Here is a 19733-nt window from a genome sequence, read left to right on the forward strand (position 1 = left end):
TATATATATATATATATATATATATATATATATATATATATATATATCTTTCCACTGCTTTATGAGATATTTTGCGAACTAGCTTTTGGCAAAAGGTGATACATAAAATGAAATAAAAAAAAATAGTGCAAACAACAACTAGTGTTCAAACACAAATGTCAATTTTAACCACCATTAGTTTCAAGTTCCCATACTGTCACACCAGTAGCTTCTTATTACCTTCTTCATAAAGACACATGCTGAATCAGAATCTGCTGCAGGAGACAAACTATCCACATTCGTCACCGTGACTCACATTTTACCATAAAGTGAAAACAAAACTCAGTGTAAGCATTTTACTGGAATTTCTTTATGCCATGGCTTTATTGTGTAGTCTCATTGCGGCTGCTGCAGCAAAAAATAAAATATCGCCTTGTGGCTGTCTGCCTCAACAAGCTTGTCATGTTCCATTTCATGTCTTTGTCTTTTCCTGCTCCACCTTTTGAGTGTTTGGATTTAAGGTGTCATCACCTCATCGTTTTATCTGAGCCGGGTCTCTCGCTCTATCATCCCCTGCAGCTGTAAGTGAGGCTCACGCGCCGTCAGACTGCGAAGCTTGTAATAACCAGCATCGCTTTTCAGCTTGAAAAGGAAACGCTGCAACAGTGTTCATCTGAAACCATTTTTTTTTTCCTAATCACTTCTCAGCTTTGAAGCCTAAACAAACTCCATTCAAAGCAGTTGAAACAATTAGGTTTCACAATGGGATTTTAAAAAGAGGCAAATCACAGCATCTGAGACAACACAGGAACAAAGACTCGGACGTCATTTGTTTCTTTATGTGGACTTGGCTGCTTGTTCTAAAGAAAGTCAGCCTCACCTCTGTCTTATGCTGAAACTGTGCTCTAATTTTACAGTAGGCTTCAGTGATATGCAGTACGCTGAACACAGGTGAACTGTGCACGTCTCAAACAAAGAACGTAGACTAATAGTAGAAAGGACAACTAATTGACTCGAAGTTAATCAGTAGCCATGATGGTGCTGCCACAGCTGAGTCACTTAAACTGTCTGAAAAGGGACACATTTACAGTGTTTCCTCATTTATCACAGGTGTTAGGGACCACACCCCTGTGATAGATTAAAAACCGTGAAGTAGGGACACAGTAATCCAAGTAGTAGTTGTAGTAGTAAATAGTAGTTTATTTTAGTATTTATACATGTATGGTGACATTATAACCCCTTCCCACACTCTTGCAATGTTCTAAACAATGTTTCTAAACTGTAAATGCTATAAAAGAGCACAGCATGTCATGATTTCAGCTCTCTGCCTCCTGCTGCACTTTGCCATCTGCAAGCGCTTTTGGCCACGCCCACTTCTCCGGTGTAGAACGGAAGCATCTCCTGCAGCTGTGGGCTGCACACAGGTAACAAGGTTCATGCTCAATCATCCAGGTATCAAGTCCAACAATTCTCAGTCAGGTCATCTGGACAGTTTATTTTTAATAGAGACATAGGTGCAGCAGGTGCTAAATAATTTTAAATAATTTATTTTAAATAAAAATTCCATGCCGATCGTGCGGCTCATCCATCAATCAGCCAATTGTGTGTCATGTCCAATCTTATTTTGAAAAACCGTGATAGAGCGAGACAGTGATAAACCAAGCATGAAGTAGCGAGGGACTATTCTAATGCTAAAAATGACATGAGTTCTTATTTTAGAACAGACTTGATGGTAACTATAAAAACTTTAAAGTTTATCCTCCATGCACCTTATTTCCTGAGTTTTCTATTTCACAGTGCTCAAGAAAGCTGCACAAAGATTTCATCTTCCTTCGTGTAGTGCATTTGAGTTTCATGAAACCCAGGTGGTTCGTTTTGCGGGGTCTTTGCAAATGCTCTGGACGGATTCTGACTCAACCTTGTTTGATTTATCTACCTGGATTATTGAGCGTGCACCAGGACTCAGTAACAATAATTATGTGCGTTTGAACACTTTGCATTATGGTGGCACAATAATGCAAAGTAGAGGCTAGAAATTGGAAGCAAAAGATACAGCGATGTCCACCAGCACAACTGAGCATGCCAGAAAAAAACTTATTTTTTTCTCACAAAATGTCATAAAATTCCTGCCTAGCTAGATAAAGCAAATTTACCAATGATATGTGGATAGACAAATAAATAAATAAAAGTCATAAAGCAGTAAACCAAACAAACAAAAAAACATATTTTAGGCTGAGCACTGATTCATTTTAACTCTCTATTTGACCGGAATGAAAGATTTACAAGATGCTTTGGTGACATTTGAATTTGCTGCACATCTGGATCTGTCCTCGTGCGTCTCAGGCTGTCCTCTGTCAGTGGGGGGGCTCTCACCATGTGTACAAGCTGAGGAAATATTGTTCACATTGTGTTCTTTCAGGCCTCAGCTCTGCTCTGTGTGTGGATGTGATTCACGCCGTACGTGCTTTATTTATTTGTTTTTTAATGTGTTGAGTTCAATGGGTCTAATGTAGCTTGAAAAAGAGAGTTATTCGAGTTGTCCATTAGGCATTGGGTTCCCATAGCACAACTCCTTAGCCTCACTGAGTTATATCAGGTTCTCCTCAGACTAAAAGCAAAATAAGCTTTTCTCAGGTGTGAATGTAAGCACATGTGAGTATAGTTTGAGGATTTGCTTTAGTGTTTTACTTCAAGTTGAAGCACAAATAATATCCTCCGACAAAGCACAAACAAGAATAAACATAAAGTAGGTTCTCGTCAGCATTTTGGTTCATATTTCAGACTCAAATTTAGTCTGTACCCACATCCTTTAAGCATAATTATCATTAATCGCAATAAAACAATTATCCTTGAAATCTAATATGTAAACTTTATGCAACTGTTCAATTCTTTGTCGTCTCATTCACCACTGAGCTTCAGGGCGTCTCTCTTCAATCATGAATCTTTGCAATGTCTCTTTAACTTGACAGCTTTTCATGATGGAACAAACTGAACATAACTAATAAAAGCTATCATTATAAACTGTGACACCTGACAGAGTGCCGGTGACACTCAAGTCGTGACATTCAGAGCAACGTCTGCACACCTATTAGATTATTAGAGAGGATTGCGTGCAGACATAAATCCACCAGAAAGCTCAAAATGATTTTCTGCAACTTTTAAACAACTTTAGTCACTTGCATTGGGCTAAAATCAGGTCTCTCTTGTAAATGAGTCCTCGAGGCTCAATGGGATTTACCTGTATAAATAAAGGTTGATTGAAAACTGAAAGACGCTTGGAACAAACATATTAATTAGCAGACCAATCTGTCAGGGCAAGCTAAGTAAAACAGGATGAAGGAGCTTGATCAAATAGATATTTATTTTGGTAAAGATAAAGGAAAACATTTCTAAACCATCATTTCTGCACTCTACCAATCAGGCATTTATTATACAGATGCTAAATAGATGTAAAACTGGATGCTGGAGATTCTCATGGCTCAAACTCCTCTAAATAAACTTTCAAAAGATTTAAAACTTAATTTATTTATTGCACTCGCAAATACCAAAAACACATTTTGTTTGTTAATAGATACGTAATTCATCTGCATACATTGGGCGGATGAATTGTGTGGCACTCCATGTTAGCTTTGAGTCACAGCTCACGGTGTTTTGTGTGATTGGACTCATTCCTGCGGTCTTGTTGCAGGTGAATAACAGCCTTTGTGCGGTTTGTAGAGATTGGTGCAAAGCAGCTCCGTGAAACTTTCCTCAGGGCATTGTGAGTAAGAGCCAAACAGAACTGGTTATTGCTGGTGATGGCTTGCACACATTGGGCGAGCTTAAAAAAATAACGGCTAAGTGACTAAAGATATTTAATGTTTAATGTGTGCTTGCTGCTCATTTGTGTTAAACCTTTAATGCACGTTTGTTTCACGATGACCGCCGTTGACCTGCCCCAAACTCTCCATGGGAACTTGGTCACCGCTCCGCCGTCATCTAGCAGGTGACAAATAATTAGCTTAAGCGCTCAGCGGAGGAGCCTGCTGGAGTCTGTGGGAACAATTCAGTGTTTGGATGACACTGACAGTGGGAGCCAGCAGGGTGCCTGTCATCCAGTTAAATCCAGATCGTGCTGACGAGGCTGGACGTGCATGAGAAGCGCTCTGCACATACAAGTGTACAGCCAACTCTATGCTTCGCCGAATACACGGGGAAAACAAAAACACAAGCTACATTGTTGTTCCAGTTGTTGGACACTTGGGTCGTGCAGCTGCAGGCTCAGTCTGGTGGACAACTGGGGAAAAGTGGGAAGATATAAAGTGACAGAAATTATTATTAAAAAGTATGTATAAACTGGAAGGAAAAGCATTTCAGAAAATAAATTAAATAAATTTAGGAAGGCCTGTTAGGAAAATAAAGGGTGAATACTGCGGTATTTTGTTAAAGAAGCTTAAACTAAACTCCAACAATGTTCAGTCAGGTGACTCAGGTCATCTGGACTGTTTCTTTTTTTTTTTCTGAGACATTTCATCCTTTATCCAAAGGACTTCTTCAGTCCAAGGAGCCACAAACAAACTGAAGTCCCACAAGCACCACACTCCTATAGTTGGGGGGGGGGGGGGGGGCAGTTTGGTGGTGATAAGATGGTTTCTGGGGCCCGCCCTCTCCGCATCAACTCCTCTAAGGTAGCCATGCCAAAATGGTTCAAAACTCCAAAGTTCATGCTCAGCACTACAGGTACAAAAACCATCTTATCACCCGCTGCTTTTTTCCCTATGGGCGTGTGGTGCTTGTGGGACTTCAGTTTGTTTGTGGCTCCTCAGCCTGAAGAAGTCCTTTGAATGAAGGACAAAACGTCTCAGCAAAAAAGAAACCATCCAGATGACCTGACTGAACATTGTTGGATTTATACCTGGAGCATGAACGTTGGTGTCTTAAACTAAACTGTTAACGCTAAAAGAAACAGAATGCCAGCTAAAGAAGCAAAACATTAACTAAAAGTCAAAAGAAGCAAAACACTAGTTTAAACCTAAGAGTGGCAAAAAGTTAGCTAAAAACTATTAGTAGCAAAACATTAGCTAAAAGTTAAAAATCTGTAAGACAAAAGTGGCTAAGGACTAGCTAAAATATTAAAGGCTAGCTAGAGGGTAAAAGTAATAAAAAGCTGATTAAAAGTTAAAAGAAAATAAAAAGAGTAACTAAAAGTAAAAAATAACAAAAGTCAAACAAAAAGCCAAAAGTAACCATAGTCTAAAGTGCTATCTTACAAAGATCTTACAATCAGTAGACGATCTTTAGTAGGCCTACTAGCTAAAGTCATAAGAAGCTAGTTAGAAGTATTACAACGTTAGTTAGATGAATAGTGGTTTCTCAAATAATTTTAAGCTCCTTATTAATTTTGCAATAAAAAATTTGGCACAGATTTTCATGGTTTCCAGATTGTAATAAAATGAGGACGTTTAACTGAGAGTTTAAAACCCAAAGCACCGATCGTGCTTACATCACAGACGAGGGTAACTTAATCATTTTAGACTTAATTCATAAAGCTTGAATATGAAACTCAGTTTGGTTGTGTTTATGTGTTTATCTTTCATCGCAGACAAATTGAGGAACGTTCAAGCAGCGCTCTTAGAAAGCTTAGTGTGAAACGGTGATCCGTGATGAGTTAAAAGGTTTACACACAGCTAATGACGAAGTTTCATACTATTTAACTGTGCACCCAACTGAGTTACAACCTTTAACATTTGCTAAAACCTCCGTGGAGCAATTACAGATTGCTTAACTGCACCTGAACTGCTCCGATTTTAAACATGGAGCTGTGTGTATGTGTGCACGCTCATGTGTGCACATGTTCTCACAAAAGGGAATCTTGTGAGCTGTGAACTAGAACAATGCCATTTATTTCAGGGCAATGCAATTTGCTTATGAATGTTATGTAATTATGTTATGTAATACCCTAAACGAGAACCACGGGTCTAATCAAACAAGACATCAAGTCAAAGCCACTTTTTTTTATTAAAATGACAATTATCTTTCAATTTCTCTTCTTTTCCTACATTCTGGCCTTTTCTGCATATATTCACTTGATCAGAAAAAAAAATCGAATGGTTTACAGTCGTTCTTAGAATAATTGTCATTATGAGTAATAACAGCAGACATAATTATAAGTTTACTACAGTTTAAAGCCCCAAGTACAGTCCATATTTTTTTTTAATCTGATATTTTTGTTAAGGAAAATAAAAAACGGTTTGTTTACATAACTATAATAAAAACACTGTAACAGCCATACAGTCCTAACTGACAATAATTCACACTAGCAACATATCAAAACACAGCAACAGAACACGCTTCTAGATTAGCCAAAGATTTCACCAAACTTTTTTTTTTTGATATTATGTACCATTTCCTCCCAGTTATTGTTCTTGTCATCACAACAACAAAAAAATAAAATTATGGTGACAAGATCAGGATGAGACAGATTTAGACAAAACAGTAAAAACAGCTCCGTTGTTTCTTTGGTTTCTAGAAGGGGATTGATGCAGACTGATACGTCAACGCTTTTGAAACGTTTATGTGTACCCAGACCACACCAAGGATAGAGTTTTTACTAGTTCCAGTTTAGAAAGCATTTTAAGTCTGTTTTTCTCACACCAAAAACAAAACAAAACAAAAATTGTTTGTGTGTGAACGAGAAGAATATAAACCCAGAAAATGTCTGTTTTTCAGACGCATTCTACGTGTATATTGCTATAGATCTACTATATCTGCTAACAACAGCAACCATAACAGCAAAAATAAAAAATAAAAGTTCCCTATTCCTCTTCTTTTTCCCTTATCCTGGCTTTTTGCACATAGATAAAGGCCAATATGTTACTTAACACTGCAGGATTCACTAAAATTGTCTGTCCTTCAGCCTCTTTAATGTTTACCTGTGTGTGTCTGCCAGTGTTAGCACAGGCGTCATCGATCATGCTTGGGACAGTCTAAATACATGCAATTAGAGCAAAGACTAAACGACAAAAGGCACGCTATGTTCATCAGTTGGTCTGGCAAAAAAAAAAAAATTGTCAATGTTATTTTTGCATTAAAACATAAAGTTATATTTTGCATTTTGTTTCATTCTGTAAAACAAAGAAAGAACAACAAAAAAGCAAAAGAGCCATCTTCATAAGAGGTGACTCTAAAGCCATCTCGTTTTTCTGCTGACTTGCACAGACCCATATGGAAGCATGCTCTTCCTAGCCAAAAACTGAATAATGTTTTAGATTAACGATTGCTCAAGACTGAACTCAGTGACCTTGAAATTCCACCGCCACAAGGAGAATAAAAAACACCGTGTTGACATCGAGGCATGGCATTAAAGCTCTTAGCCCAAGTGATTTCATAAAACTATTAATCTAGTTCCTATCTAGTGTCCTGTAAGGCTCAGACGGGCATGTGTGAAGCTGCTTACAGAATGCAGAAGCAGATGCATGACCGTCTGGATCTGATGTCAAATGTCATAACATTCCACCTGTCAGCAGACAGGATTAAACTGAGAGAGAGACACGAGATGTTTATGCAGAACTGTCAAACTGGAACGAGGCGTGCGATTTGTCACGTCAGGAGCGGCTTACTGAGGCTGTTAGACCTTTTTCAGCAGCATTAGCTCTCCAAACCAGTAGATCCCTGCTGACAAAGGAGGATTAATGCAGGTGACAAACCCAGAATTTAACAAGAGCATTTAACACCCCACACATAGAAGGAAATGCTACATATGAAGCAAATGTGCCAATTTATCGGCTTCAGATTTCAATGACCTATTTATAACCACTGATACAATTAAAGACCAGACATTCCTTGAAGGAGTGCATTTCGCCCGTTCACGCCAGAGTTTCAGACTAAGATCATCTAATGTTGAGAAACTACAAAGTTGTAGCCACTTTGGTCAAGCCTTGAAGATAACGTTACACACAATCTCCTGCAACAATGCAAGATATCACACTCAGAGTATGCGGTGTGACTCTCAGCTACTACCGCATCAAATGTCAGCCTAATATCTGTATATTTGACTGTGTCGTACACATTTTTAAGTTAGTTAATGTTGATTTCTTGTGTTGGGCATCTTATCTAACTGAACAAAAAAAAAAAAGACTTTTAGAAGTAAACTTAAAGGGTATTTTAGAAAGATTTATTATCAAAATGCATCTAACGCTCATAACTATTTTGAGAACAGACAGAGTGACTCCTTTAGTCAGTGCTAAAGTTTTATGCATACTCTTGAACAATGAGTAGCACTTAGAGTTTGTGTTATGAATACCACATTTTTTGCTGTATAAGTCAGTTTTTGCATAAATTAGCATGCCCTGTGACTTATACAGCGATGTGACTTATTTATGTTTATTATGTTTTTGCTTTTTTCCACATATTTATAACCCAATTTTTGGCTGAGATCTGACAATTTCATTCATTCTGACATGGAAAATACTGAACACTACCAACAAAGTCCATGCTCAATAATCCAGGTATACAATCCAACATGTTTCAGTCAGGTCATCTGGACAGTTTCTTTGTTTTTGTGAAACATTTCACCTTCCATCCAGAAGGCCAGCAAATGGCTACCATTTTCAGGCACTATGGGTGATCTAGTAATATAGCAAACCAAGTCTCATTAATAGGTGAAAGTGGATATTAATGCCATGAAAAGCCACCTTCTTCTGGCTCTGGAACTCCTGGAGACAAATGTCAAATCAACTGCATTTCGCCGCACCACCCAGGTGAAATGCAGCTGATTTGACCGTCAAAGTGCATTTTTTAAGGAAAACTTCAAGTGAGACACACCTTTGCTATAATTTTGAGCACACAAATAATTATTTTTAAGTGTTAATCTTGTTAAATTCTTGTTAAAGTCCTCCCGTGCACGCTCCCGCGGCCGCCATTTGGCAGCCAATCGATTTTTGGCACAACACCGGCCCACGTTTCCAGGTGGTTAGCGGTGACGCATAATAGATGTGACTTAAATGACAAAGTGACGTATGTATGTTTTTTTTCCCCACTTTATTAGACGTACTTGGACTGATGCAACTTATACGGCAGTACAGTGGCAAGTACGGAAATGCCCAGCTATAAGCACACCAAGATTTAAGACAATATCTGTCAAACTGACCAAGTTATAGATATTGTTTGCATATTTACAGTCAGATAACTGTAGCACCTTGCATTGGTTTGGCTCCACAAGTTTATCAGATATACATGCATATCTACTGATATCTCAGAAATTTCCATTAATTTATTTTCATTGGTTCATAAGATAACAGACACAACACACACACACAAACTTGGAATAGAAACTTTTTTCTGCTTGTGCAGTTTAAAAATAATATTTCACTGCCTGTCTGAAATGAATCCTCTATTACTGTAAAGACGTAAAACATGATACAATTTCAACTATCCTTTCCACTGTGATTCTATTTTTCTCTGGACTAGAGTGACATCACTCAAGTGTTAGTCTGAGCATGGTACTCATGGCTGGGGCTGAATTGTCTCTTTGTGCACCGAGAACACATTTGTTGGGAACAGCAACTGGGGTTCTGGAACAGCAGCTTCACTTGAGACATAGAAATGGGACAGTCTCAGACACGTCCCACTGGAGGGGCCTTTTCTGGAGGAATACAGCCGGCCTCTCCCAGGACAGTGCCAGCTCTCCATGTGGCCGAACCGTCTCAGAGATTCTGCTACTACCATCAGCACTTTCCTTTCAGCTTCCCTGAGAGAGTTGTGAGCTACTCACCCCCTTACTCCCCGAGTCTCTTCAAGAGGCCAGATCGCCGGTAAGTGAAAGGCGAGCTGAGGATAGAGAGAACATTTGTCTTTGTGGTGACGTGTCAGGGACACAGATGTGCGCTTCAAAGACATATCAGATTAAAAGGAGCGAGGAAGGCTGTCAGCTGTTGAGTGATGAATTTTAAACACAGATTTTTTTATATATTTAAAAAAACTAGACTGGGTTGATTTAAATGAAAAGAATTAGATTCACTAAGTAATAAAAATGAACTTGGGCATAAAAAGAGCAAGTTATTGTTTTGTGGAGCTTATGTATGAATATTAAAGAGAAAGGAAGAGGAACTCCTGGAAAGAACAGAAATGCAGATGCTACGTGGGATTCTTGGAGTATCCCACAAGGATAGACGGAGAATGACAATATCAGAAAAATGCTTGGTGTGGCATGCATCATAGATAGGAATCAAGAATGAGATGGTATGGGTATATGCAGCAAATGGAAGATGACAACAAGGTAAAAAGGCTATTAAATGCAGAAGTGTTTGCAGAAGAAGTTGTGGATGGATATGATCCAGCGGGATATGAAGGTACTCCATCACACAACAGACAATACATGAAACAGAGGAAAATGGAGAAGACTCCATGTGGCTGACCCTACTCTGAAATGAGTGGGACCCAGAGCTTGAAGGAGAGAGAGAGAGATGGGCATAAGAAGAGAGCAAAAAAGCTAAAAATACTGAGCTGCAGCCTGTTCTCTACATCAGCTGGACTGTAAGTGATTTGTTGCCAGAACAACTGATAGTCAATCCTCTATTGGCTCATGATAAATTGAGGAAACTGACGTGCACACAGTTGAGAAGAGAGAGTAGAGAGAAGTAAAGTAGAGAGTAGAGAGAAAAGCTCTGCAGAGAGTGGTGAAGGATGCACAGAAGTTTGTTGGAGTCAGCCTCCCCACCATCACAGACATCTACACCTCTAGATGCAGGAAGAGGGCCACCTGCATCATGAAGGACCCCACTCACCCAGCACGCACACTTTTTGTCCCACTCTCCTCAGGCAGGAGGTTAAGGTGCATTAAAGTGTAGAACCACTAAACTAAGGAACAACTTCTACCCTGAGGATGTTAGACTCATGAATCTCTAACCAGGATACACTGTGGAAAAAAAAAATCACATCATGTTGCTGATTTATTTCACAATGCTGTGTTCATTCGTACTCATCTGCTCACACAGACTCATGTTCGTGCTGCTGTTCGGCGTATTGTTTTTGTACTACTAGTGTTTAGTGTATTTATGCTAACATTTTTCTTAGTTCATATCTTAGATCTTACTACTGTTTTTGTTTTACATTTTATACTTTTGTTGGATGTAACTGGGACCTTGTCTACACAATTCCATTCCACCATATGTGGTGCGCATGACAAATAAAGAAACTTTGACTTTGGTTGTTATGCATGCAGCAATGACAATAAAAAGCACAGTCCTGCCAGAATTCTTAACATGTACAGCAACGTTTCCACAATACAGCAAAAGGAATATTGCATGCAGTCATCAGACAGAAATGAATAGCCTATTAAGTTTGATGAAACGTCTGATGAGAAAGGCCATGAGCCTTCTTGTTATTAGTTGCCCCGGACACTGCAGGAGATATGATAATGACTGCTTCTGGGTGTGCTGGTGGAGATTGTTTAGTATTCAACCTTGTTGCCCACACGAACCACTTCCTTTCAGATAGCCTCTGGCTGCAGCCTATGGCAGAGAAGTCAGGCCACACTTCCACTGGCAATGCATCGCAAATTCTGATGAAGTAGAGGGGAAAAAAAGCTTTTATTTACAGTAAGCTGAGCTTGAATGCATGCAGTTGTTTTTTAGACTAACAGGTTGAACGAATAATCCCTGTATAAATGACATTTGTGTATGAAACCTCCCAAAATGCTGCTTATAGCAAATTAAACAGAAGTGGTTACTGCAAACAAACAACATTATATAACAAGTCTGGCTCTTGTGCAAAGGACATCTGATGGAAATTGTAGCCCATCGCTTGGTTGCAGAGTGACTCACTGAATCTGGCACATTTCAAGCATGGACAGGCACCCAGAGCTTCCTAAAAAAATGAGCCAGTTTAACGGACAAGTCAACATACAAGTGGCATAAAATGTTAAGAAACTGGTGGCTGTGAAACTAAATTAAGTTGAGTATAGGAATAAATACCTTTCATGCAAGTAAAATAAGAAAAACAGGAAGGTTTGTTTATGCAATTGTCATTTTGCTTATTATTTCTGCATTTTGCATGTGCACAGATAAGGTACTGCATGTTCCCTGGTGTCTGAGGTGTCTGTGTCTCAGCTTGGCTTAAGGCATTCAGAGTGACTTCCATCCCCAGGAGGGGAAATGTCTCAGCAGGCTATGCTAGCTCACCTACCACCCCGGTACTATAACAGGGTTTGACATTAGCCCTGGCAGTTACACCATCACATCACAAAATCTAAAACGACAAGCACAGTGGGCCCAAATACTCGGTCAGTGCAGTCATTATTAGGAAACGACAATGTTAGGGGCTATCATAGATTATAATTTTAACTGGTATTGTTTGTTTTATACAGAAATTAGAATCATGGCATTCATTGGAGGAAAACTTTCATGCCCGAGTTTTAACATACGATCATCTCATGATGAGAGATGACAGAATTGTAACTGTTTTTGTTAAAACTTGTAAAGGATGTTACACAATAACCTCTTGCAATATTGCATGATCTGTTAGCACTTTGAATATGCTTTGTGGATGTCGTTTAGCGTCTGCCACAGCAGGTTTTACCTCATTATCCATAAAACTGACCGAGTTAGCATCGTTTTTATGTTGTCTAACACGGATTAAGCGTGATGGCCAACATAAAGTAAGGTGACTTCAAAAGTTAATTAGTTGCAGATATACTTTCTACAAGTTTTAAAATCTGTCTACTGGTTCATGAAACATTTTGCTAATGGTACAGACAAAAGAACACACAGATACTGGAAAGAACACCACTGTTTTCCACAATTTTTCAGATGTTGGAGTCATTAGTCCTCCTAAAACACATGTTGAACAACTGGGAGATAAAGTTAAAGAGGCCAGACTGAGATGGTTTGGACATGTCCAGAGGAGGGACAGTGGGTATATTGGTAGAAGGATGTTAGAAATGCAGCTGCCAGGGAAAAGACAAAGAAGAAATGTATGGATGCAGTTAGAGAGGACATGGTGGTACAGTAGTTGAAGTGAGGACAGAGGATGACAGACTGAGATGGAGGATGACTCACTGTGGTGACCCATGAAGAGGAAAAAGCCGAAAGAAGAAGATGAAGTCCTCTTAAAGAAAATTTGCTTTGAGAGCAATACAGCATGCATCAATAAGGCACAAACAAAACAGCTTTACTTGCCCCCCCATAGATTTATTTTAATTAACTATTTAAAATTGAACTGGCAGAGTTTCACTGAATACTTCAGAGGCGCTCGGAGTTGTATGTAACATCCATTCAGAAGAAACTTTTCCATAGCAGTCATGTTCTACCATCTGATGTGTTACAAGGAAGTGTCTTGTCCAAAGCCATTTTCTTTACTTTGTTTTAGGAACTGCTTTATTGTTGCAACTAATCAGTAAATTACGCCAATGAAAGAGAACAGAAAGTGACAGCTGAAAAGTGTTGAGCAATAACATCGAAGGTGTTTAGACGCCAATTCCTTGAGGAGATGATAGTCGGTTAGCAGGAAAAATAAATATTGACGTTAGAAGTGCTTTATCAGCATCACATTAGCCACTGTTGGTTTGTTCCACTTCGCAGGAGACTCAGTACAGTTGCATCACAAGTTCATAAAACTACCTGAAGTGCAGGAGGTCAGACCAGAACGTGCAGAACCGATGCAGTTCAGGGAGTGGACATTGATCATTTGTGTAATTATGGGAGTGTGGGTCAAGCACATATACATTCATTCATCCATCTATCCTTTTTATTTACCCACTCCTTCCTTTTTGGGTCACAGGGGAGCTGGTGCTTATCTCCACCGGTCATGGTGTGAGAGATGTGCACCCTGGACACAGCACCAGAAGAACTGTTAGAAATAAAATAAATCTGAAAGGGCTGGTGCATAAACATTACATGGTTGAAAAAATGTGGACATGACTTCAAGGTGGGCAAAACAAGTTGGAGTTTGAGGAAAAGGTTAATGGAAAATCCCATGAACCATAGGAACAACTTTAGTTTCCAAATACACTGTAGTCTCCATTTCCACCACTAGAGTGCAGTAGAGTTCAGACATCAGATGAAAGGATGTTTACCCAACTATAGGATGGAAAAGTACACATATGCATTGTGTTTGCACGTGCTGCACACTGATAAACAATTAGGTCACAGGGACAGAATGTTTTTGTCTGTGAAGTGGAGCCCAAGTCTGCACTTTGTAGGCCAACAATATATATTAAGATGGTAAATGTCAGTTTAATAAAACTTTTTTTTAATTTCTCTTGATGAATTAGATGATTCTCTTGAAAAACAAACGCGGCTAAAACTAACGGTGCACGTTATCACATCGAGTTCCCCCCTCTCTAACAGGAGCGTCTTGTTTACACTTGATGACCCAAGTTCATTTCGTTTTGTTACAGATCCATGCTGCGTTCAAGTGCTCCGTAAAAAAAAAGTTGAATTCGAAGCAAGGTTTTTGTTTGTCAATAAGATCATGAAACCTCAAGTGTGCTGCATTATGTGGCCGTTGTGATGGCGTTTTAAAGCGTGATTTGCTGATGTTGTACTGCATTGTCCGATTAAACTGCAACACGTGCTCCATAAAAAAAATGACCGACGAAGCAGAATTTATTGCTAAATGTAAACAAAGTAGCCAAAGTTTATGTGCAGTTCATACTTCTGTGAGCTATGATAGTCATAGATCACAAACGTTTACAACATTGTCAAGTTTGTTTACATATTGAGCTTTGAGCATCCATTAAAGTAAAATACTTAAACATATTTGAATGCAGACAGCGTCATGAATTAGTCACGTGATTGACAGTTCGGGACACAGCGTACTTTGCTGTGTAAAAGTTGAGGAAGGGGTGTATGTTTCTCTATCTGAAACCGTTGTTCATTAATAGCTTTTTTTTTACTAAGAGCACTGGAAGGCACCCGGAGTTCTCTCTCTTAACTCCGCCCCTTGCCCGATTGTTTGACTAATGACATGCGCGCTCATGTGACGTCAGCAGCCAGTCTTACAAATACAGCCGGGTTGCAGAAAATAGCATCAGACAGTCGCTTGATAAACTCGGCGAAGCTTAGCTCTAATTGACACAGCACTGCGCTCAGGCGTGACAAGAAACGAAGTCAGTGCATCGCTACTACTACAAGTAGGAACAAACTCAACCTGGACCTTCACTTCGGTGACCAATCAGTCGCAAAGGTGGCGAGAAATATAATCCGAACGAGTGTGGTACTCAACATGAGCACGGAGATGTTCGCTAAAACACGGATGGAGGTAGCCGTCTACCAGCTGCACAACTTCTCCATCTCGTTCTTCTCCTCGCTGCTCGGAGGAGACGTGGTGTCGGTCAAACTTGACAACAGGTAATTTGACGTTGCACTCAATCGGTAATAATGGCGGTCCTGACTGTTTACAGCGTTTCAAGTTCCGTTGCCTCGCGCGTCTCTATGCTAATCGTGCTAACTGCTCGGCTCCCTGCAGCTGGTGTTTATTTGGACTTTGGACGCAACCTGCGCTGCTTTTCTGCAACAATAATACTATACATTCTTAAATACACTACAATCAAAATAAACCCAGTTTCACACACTAACTACATTTAGTTGATAGATTACTATATTTCTGTTTCACTGAGGGCAGCTGGTTTAAAAAGCACCAGGGTTGCCAGTTGTGGTTATGACCTGTTAATTTACGACTTTTTCCCTTCTTTTTTTTTTTTTGCAGTGCCTCTGGTGCTAGCGTGGTGGCCATTGACAACAAGATTGAACAAGCAATGGTAAGTTGAGACAAAAACACCTGGAAAGCTGCACAGAATAAGACTCGTGCATCCCAGTGTACTGATTTAGCTTTAGATTTATGTTTTAATCTGCGCTTGACCATACCATGCAGCAGCTCATTGATATTTATATTGGAACTGTATTTTGTCTCAAGCACCAAACTTATTGACTGGAGTTTGCGCTAAAACCGTGCAACTTCCAAAACAAATTATTTCCAAACGAATGAACACAGTGGGGAAATCCCAGCTGGAAAGAGTGGCACAGATTGCTGCATGTTTTATTCACACACAAGTGGAAAGCAACTGCAAGAGACTAGAACAATAATTACTGCAACATTATGAATCTAGCTATTGTAACTGTGTTGTAAGACTGTGCATAAATAGTGAGGATGTTGTGTGCTCATTTTAAACTCGATCAATCTTTCCCTTGTTCTCAACAGGATCTTGTCAAGAACCACCTGATGTATGCGGTGCGTGAGGAGGTGGAGATCCTCAAAGAGCAGATCAAAGAACTGGCAGAGAAGAACAACCAGCTCGAGAGGGAGAACTACCTGCTCAAGAATCTGGCCAGTCCAGAGCAGATGGAGAAGTTCCAGTCCCGCATCCCGACAGATGTGCTGTCACCTCTGGACAATCAAAATATCTCAGAGCAGCAGCAGACCTGTAACCACAACACTGGATCTGCTGTATAAGTGGCTCTGCCTTGGGGCGGGCAGAGCCACGGTCTCTCTCCAGTAATGGACCTCGATTTTGAACGTATGCGTTATTGAATCTCCGCCACCGGGACCCCCTTCGACAATGAAGGAGAAGCGTCGGGGCTGTAAACGATCGATGGGACACAAATGAACTGTTGTCGCTGATCAGCACAAACCAGAACTAGAGACACTCTGACTGGTGCCACATCAGGCCCATCATGTGATAGCTCTTTGTCATAGTCTCTCCTCGTAGGAACAGGTGTTAAGAATAGAGATGACAGGTTAGACCCAGATGACTGCTTGCTTTCAGACAGGAAGTGGGGTTTCCCCCACCCTGGACAAGAAAAACACTTCCAACAAACACCCTCCATCCTATAAAGGTGGGGGGTGAGGAGGTGTTGATTGGGCTCGCCCTGCAGACCTGGAAACGGAGGATTTTTTCTCCCTCGCGATCCAGAGGAGATCCTTCTGAGTCGGTACTCCCGAGTCTCAATGAGAACAGCCCCCCCCCCCCCTCACATGTTCCATCTCAAAACACAAGTTTCAAGGACTGAGCCACACATTTCTGACTCAAACTTTTCCTGTACCTACACTGTCACTGTGTTTTGAAGTCTAACAAGAGAAATGAACAGGATGAGCAACGGAGGCAGACGTCGATGCAGTCGGAGTAATTAAGCTGCAGTGGACCGATTCTACTGTAACGATTCACTAAAGTGTAGTCTTGTTTGCCGTTGAGGGGGGGCTTGCTGCGTATGGGGGACGCCAATTCTGTTTTTGTGTATAATCCTGAACAAATGGTTTGTACAGTAGGAGCAGTGGGCTTTTGGATAAAGTGCTTTTGTAACCTGCAGGACCATGCTGCTCACCTGACTCAGAAAACCTACAGTATCATAGAGTTGAAACATCTCGAGGTAGACGCCTGCATTTCAAGCTGCAGGTGCACTTTGAGTTTTAGCAGTGTCATCCACGATCTGATCTTTTTCCCTTTCTCTGATCAGACGGACACTTGAAAAACGATGGCATGACGACAGTGCCTGTAAGTAGGATCACATTTCTACAATGACTGTGGTTGGTGATGCTTTGTATTTTTAGCTCCCACACATTTTTTTTTTTTCCTTTTCTTACACAACAGCAGTCGCTGAGTGAACCAGGACCATGTGCAAAACTGCACAGGGAGAAATCTTGCTTGTAGCTAGTGCTAAACGTTGTTTTGTAACGATATCGGTGTTGTTGCTGTAAAGTATCCTCCAAATTGTTGTACACTATGGTGTTTTTGGATACAACTGCACATTTGCAATAAACCTTGTTTACATGGCACATTACTTTGACTTTTGTTCATTTATTGCTGTGATGTCACGATAATATATTGACATGTGACATTCATCCAGCGTTAATCCACATTAGGCTTATAAACTTCCACATATGGAGTTTTTTTATTACATCTTTTAGTGGCTTAATGTTACAAAGCAGTGCTTTACATCAGACGTGTTTTACTTACTGTTGCTTTAGGGGATGTTTCATGATTTTAAATCTCATTGAAGAAGTGGAAAACTTCTAAACTTTTAATTTTGAATAGTTGCCTTTCAAGTTTGAACGTTCTGATCAATTCTGTGCGATTTAAATGTTCTGTTTGGCAACGTGTGATGCGCCATTAGCCACAGAGGCTCTGCTGCTTAGAAATAATGCAAAATGTAGATGTCTTCTCAGACTTGGTTAAGGCTAATTTTGTGTCCTTACATTGAGTATTAAGCTAACCCCCCCTAAACTCAAATGTCAAAAACAGCCCAGCCACTAATGATAGTGAAGTAATAACTGGGTTGCCATGCGAACTGGAATCTGCAAGAAGGAAAGACACTTTGTACTAGAAACTTTTTTTTCCTTCAGACGATCTGGCAGACTGCGTGTTACCAGATATGTTGTGGCTTCCCTGCGTGTGCAGACTGGGCTCATATCCATCTGCTGCTGAAAACAAGGCCGGTGAGCTCGGGCCAGTAGTCGTCATTACACATCTAAGCCTGTGGTCCCTTCAAGATTACAATAACAGAAGCCATGCTGGACTGGCACCTGGAAGAAATTCGGAGTGGCGCGATGGAAGTACAGGTTGACTGAAATGCACATTTGTTGCAGCAAAGAGAAAACGTTTATTTGGCTCTTTGGAACAAGATAATAGTTTGTCTCTGCAGGTATATGAACAGCTTTTGCGATACAAACTATTTCTAAGCCCCTTTCATGCAGATGTGCTTTCCAAAAAGAGTAAAGAAGGTTAAAAGTGGAGCTGCAGCTGTAACAAGTCCATCAGGCTTTAGAGCTCACACGTCAGTCTCAGAAAAATGCTGCAGACAATCAGGACTTTGGCTTCATTTACGACTTTGTTTGCTCCGTCGTTCTATTTTAGGACGAGTTTTGAAACAAAGAGGCTCTTTAGCGGCTTTTTCTTTGAAACTACCTGATGATAAGTTTCCAGGCACGGCTCTTAAGTTATATTATTCTAGAAAACGTCTCTTCACTTGGGATGTGTTCTCGGTTTACCAGCGTTATATAGTTTCTCTGAAAGTCATATTAAGTGGGATTAGACGTAACGCAGGTAAACGTCAAATTACAGGGAAATGAAAACGCAGTTTTAACTTTAGCAACTTTAATGTTCAAAATAAAACAGCCCTTTTAAGTTAAAATAAAGAGGCACTGATGTCACCCTGGAAAACTACAGTACTACTGTAAAACTACTGTACTGTGAAAGACTTTGTTTACTTGGCTCTTGGTGGAAATTTTTCTTGAAGTGGCTGAAAACAGAAAATCTGAGGCAAAGTGTTACAAATTCTGCATCACTTCCTTCAGAGTCTAGTTAAAAATTAAAAACCTGTGGATTTAAACTTTAGACTTTTGAAACCAGAAGCCAAAAATGGACTTTTTCTTTGGATTAGCGGAGTTATGCAACACATGCTCGCTCACACACCAAAACAGAACATCTGTTTTGGATGAATAATCAGGGGTTGGTGTTGGGAGAAGCACTCGTTGCTCTCTGTGCGGTTGGGTTTGCATGCTTGGATATAATTTGGACTTAATGTTTTCCCTGCAGACATATACAACGTGCGTGTCTTCAGCTCATCGGTATATTCAGCGTGTCGAATTGGAACAAATGTTAGAAATAATCCCACTGTTACACAATAAAATGCGCACAGCACTTTTTGGAAAAACTGAAGGAGCTGTGTTGGTTTTTCCAGACGAAGAACTTCAAAACTAGTCAAGTCAGTCATGTAATATGAAATGTACTGCTCCTCCACATGCACAACTATTTTATCTAGATGGAGTTAACAACAATGCTC

The 19733-nt window shown here is 40.1% G+C and overlaps 1 protein-coding gene across 2 annotated transcripts in view; it reads left to right on the forward strand.

The window, feature by feature from the left end:
* tsc22d3 (TSC22 domain family, member 3) overlaps positions 1 to 17732 on the forward strand; it is a 62255-nt gene extending 44523 nt beyond the window's left edge. Inside the window, exons 1-3 of one of the 2 annotated variants that reach the window (XM_037675257.1) lie at positions 14991 to 15305; positions 15664 to 15715; positions 16156 to 17732. In XM_037675257.1, coding sequence (XP_037531185.1) covers positions 15181 to 15305; positions 15664 to 15715; positions 16156 to 16407 — 429 coding nt within the window. In that variant the 5' untranslated portion in view covers positions 14991 to 15180 and the 3' untranslated portion in view covers positions 16408 to 17732. Of the gene's footprint in view, positions 1 to 14990; positions 15306 to 15663; positions 15716 to 16155 lie in introns of those variants that run through there. The other variant, XM_037675256.1, reaches the window with a different exon arrangement.
* The last annotated feature ends 2001 nt before the right edge of the window (positions 17733 to 19733 follow it).

Source organism: Nematolebias whitei, chromosome 4 (assembly GCF_014905685.2).
Source record: "Nematolebias whitei isolate Nwh7 chromosome 4, NemWhi1, whole genome shotgun sequence".
NCBI classification, from domain to species: Eukaryota; Metazoa; Chordata; class Actinopteri; order Cyprinodontiformes; family Rivulidae; genus Nematolebias; species Nematolebias whitei.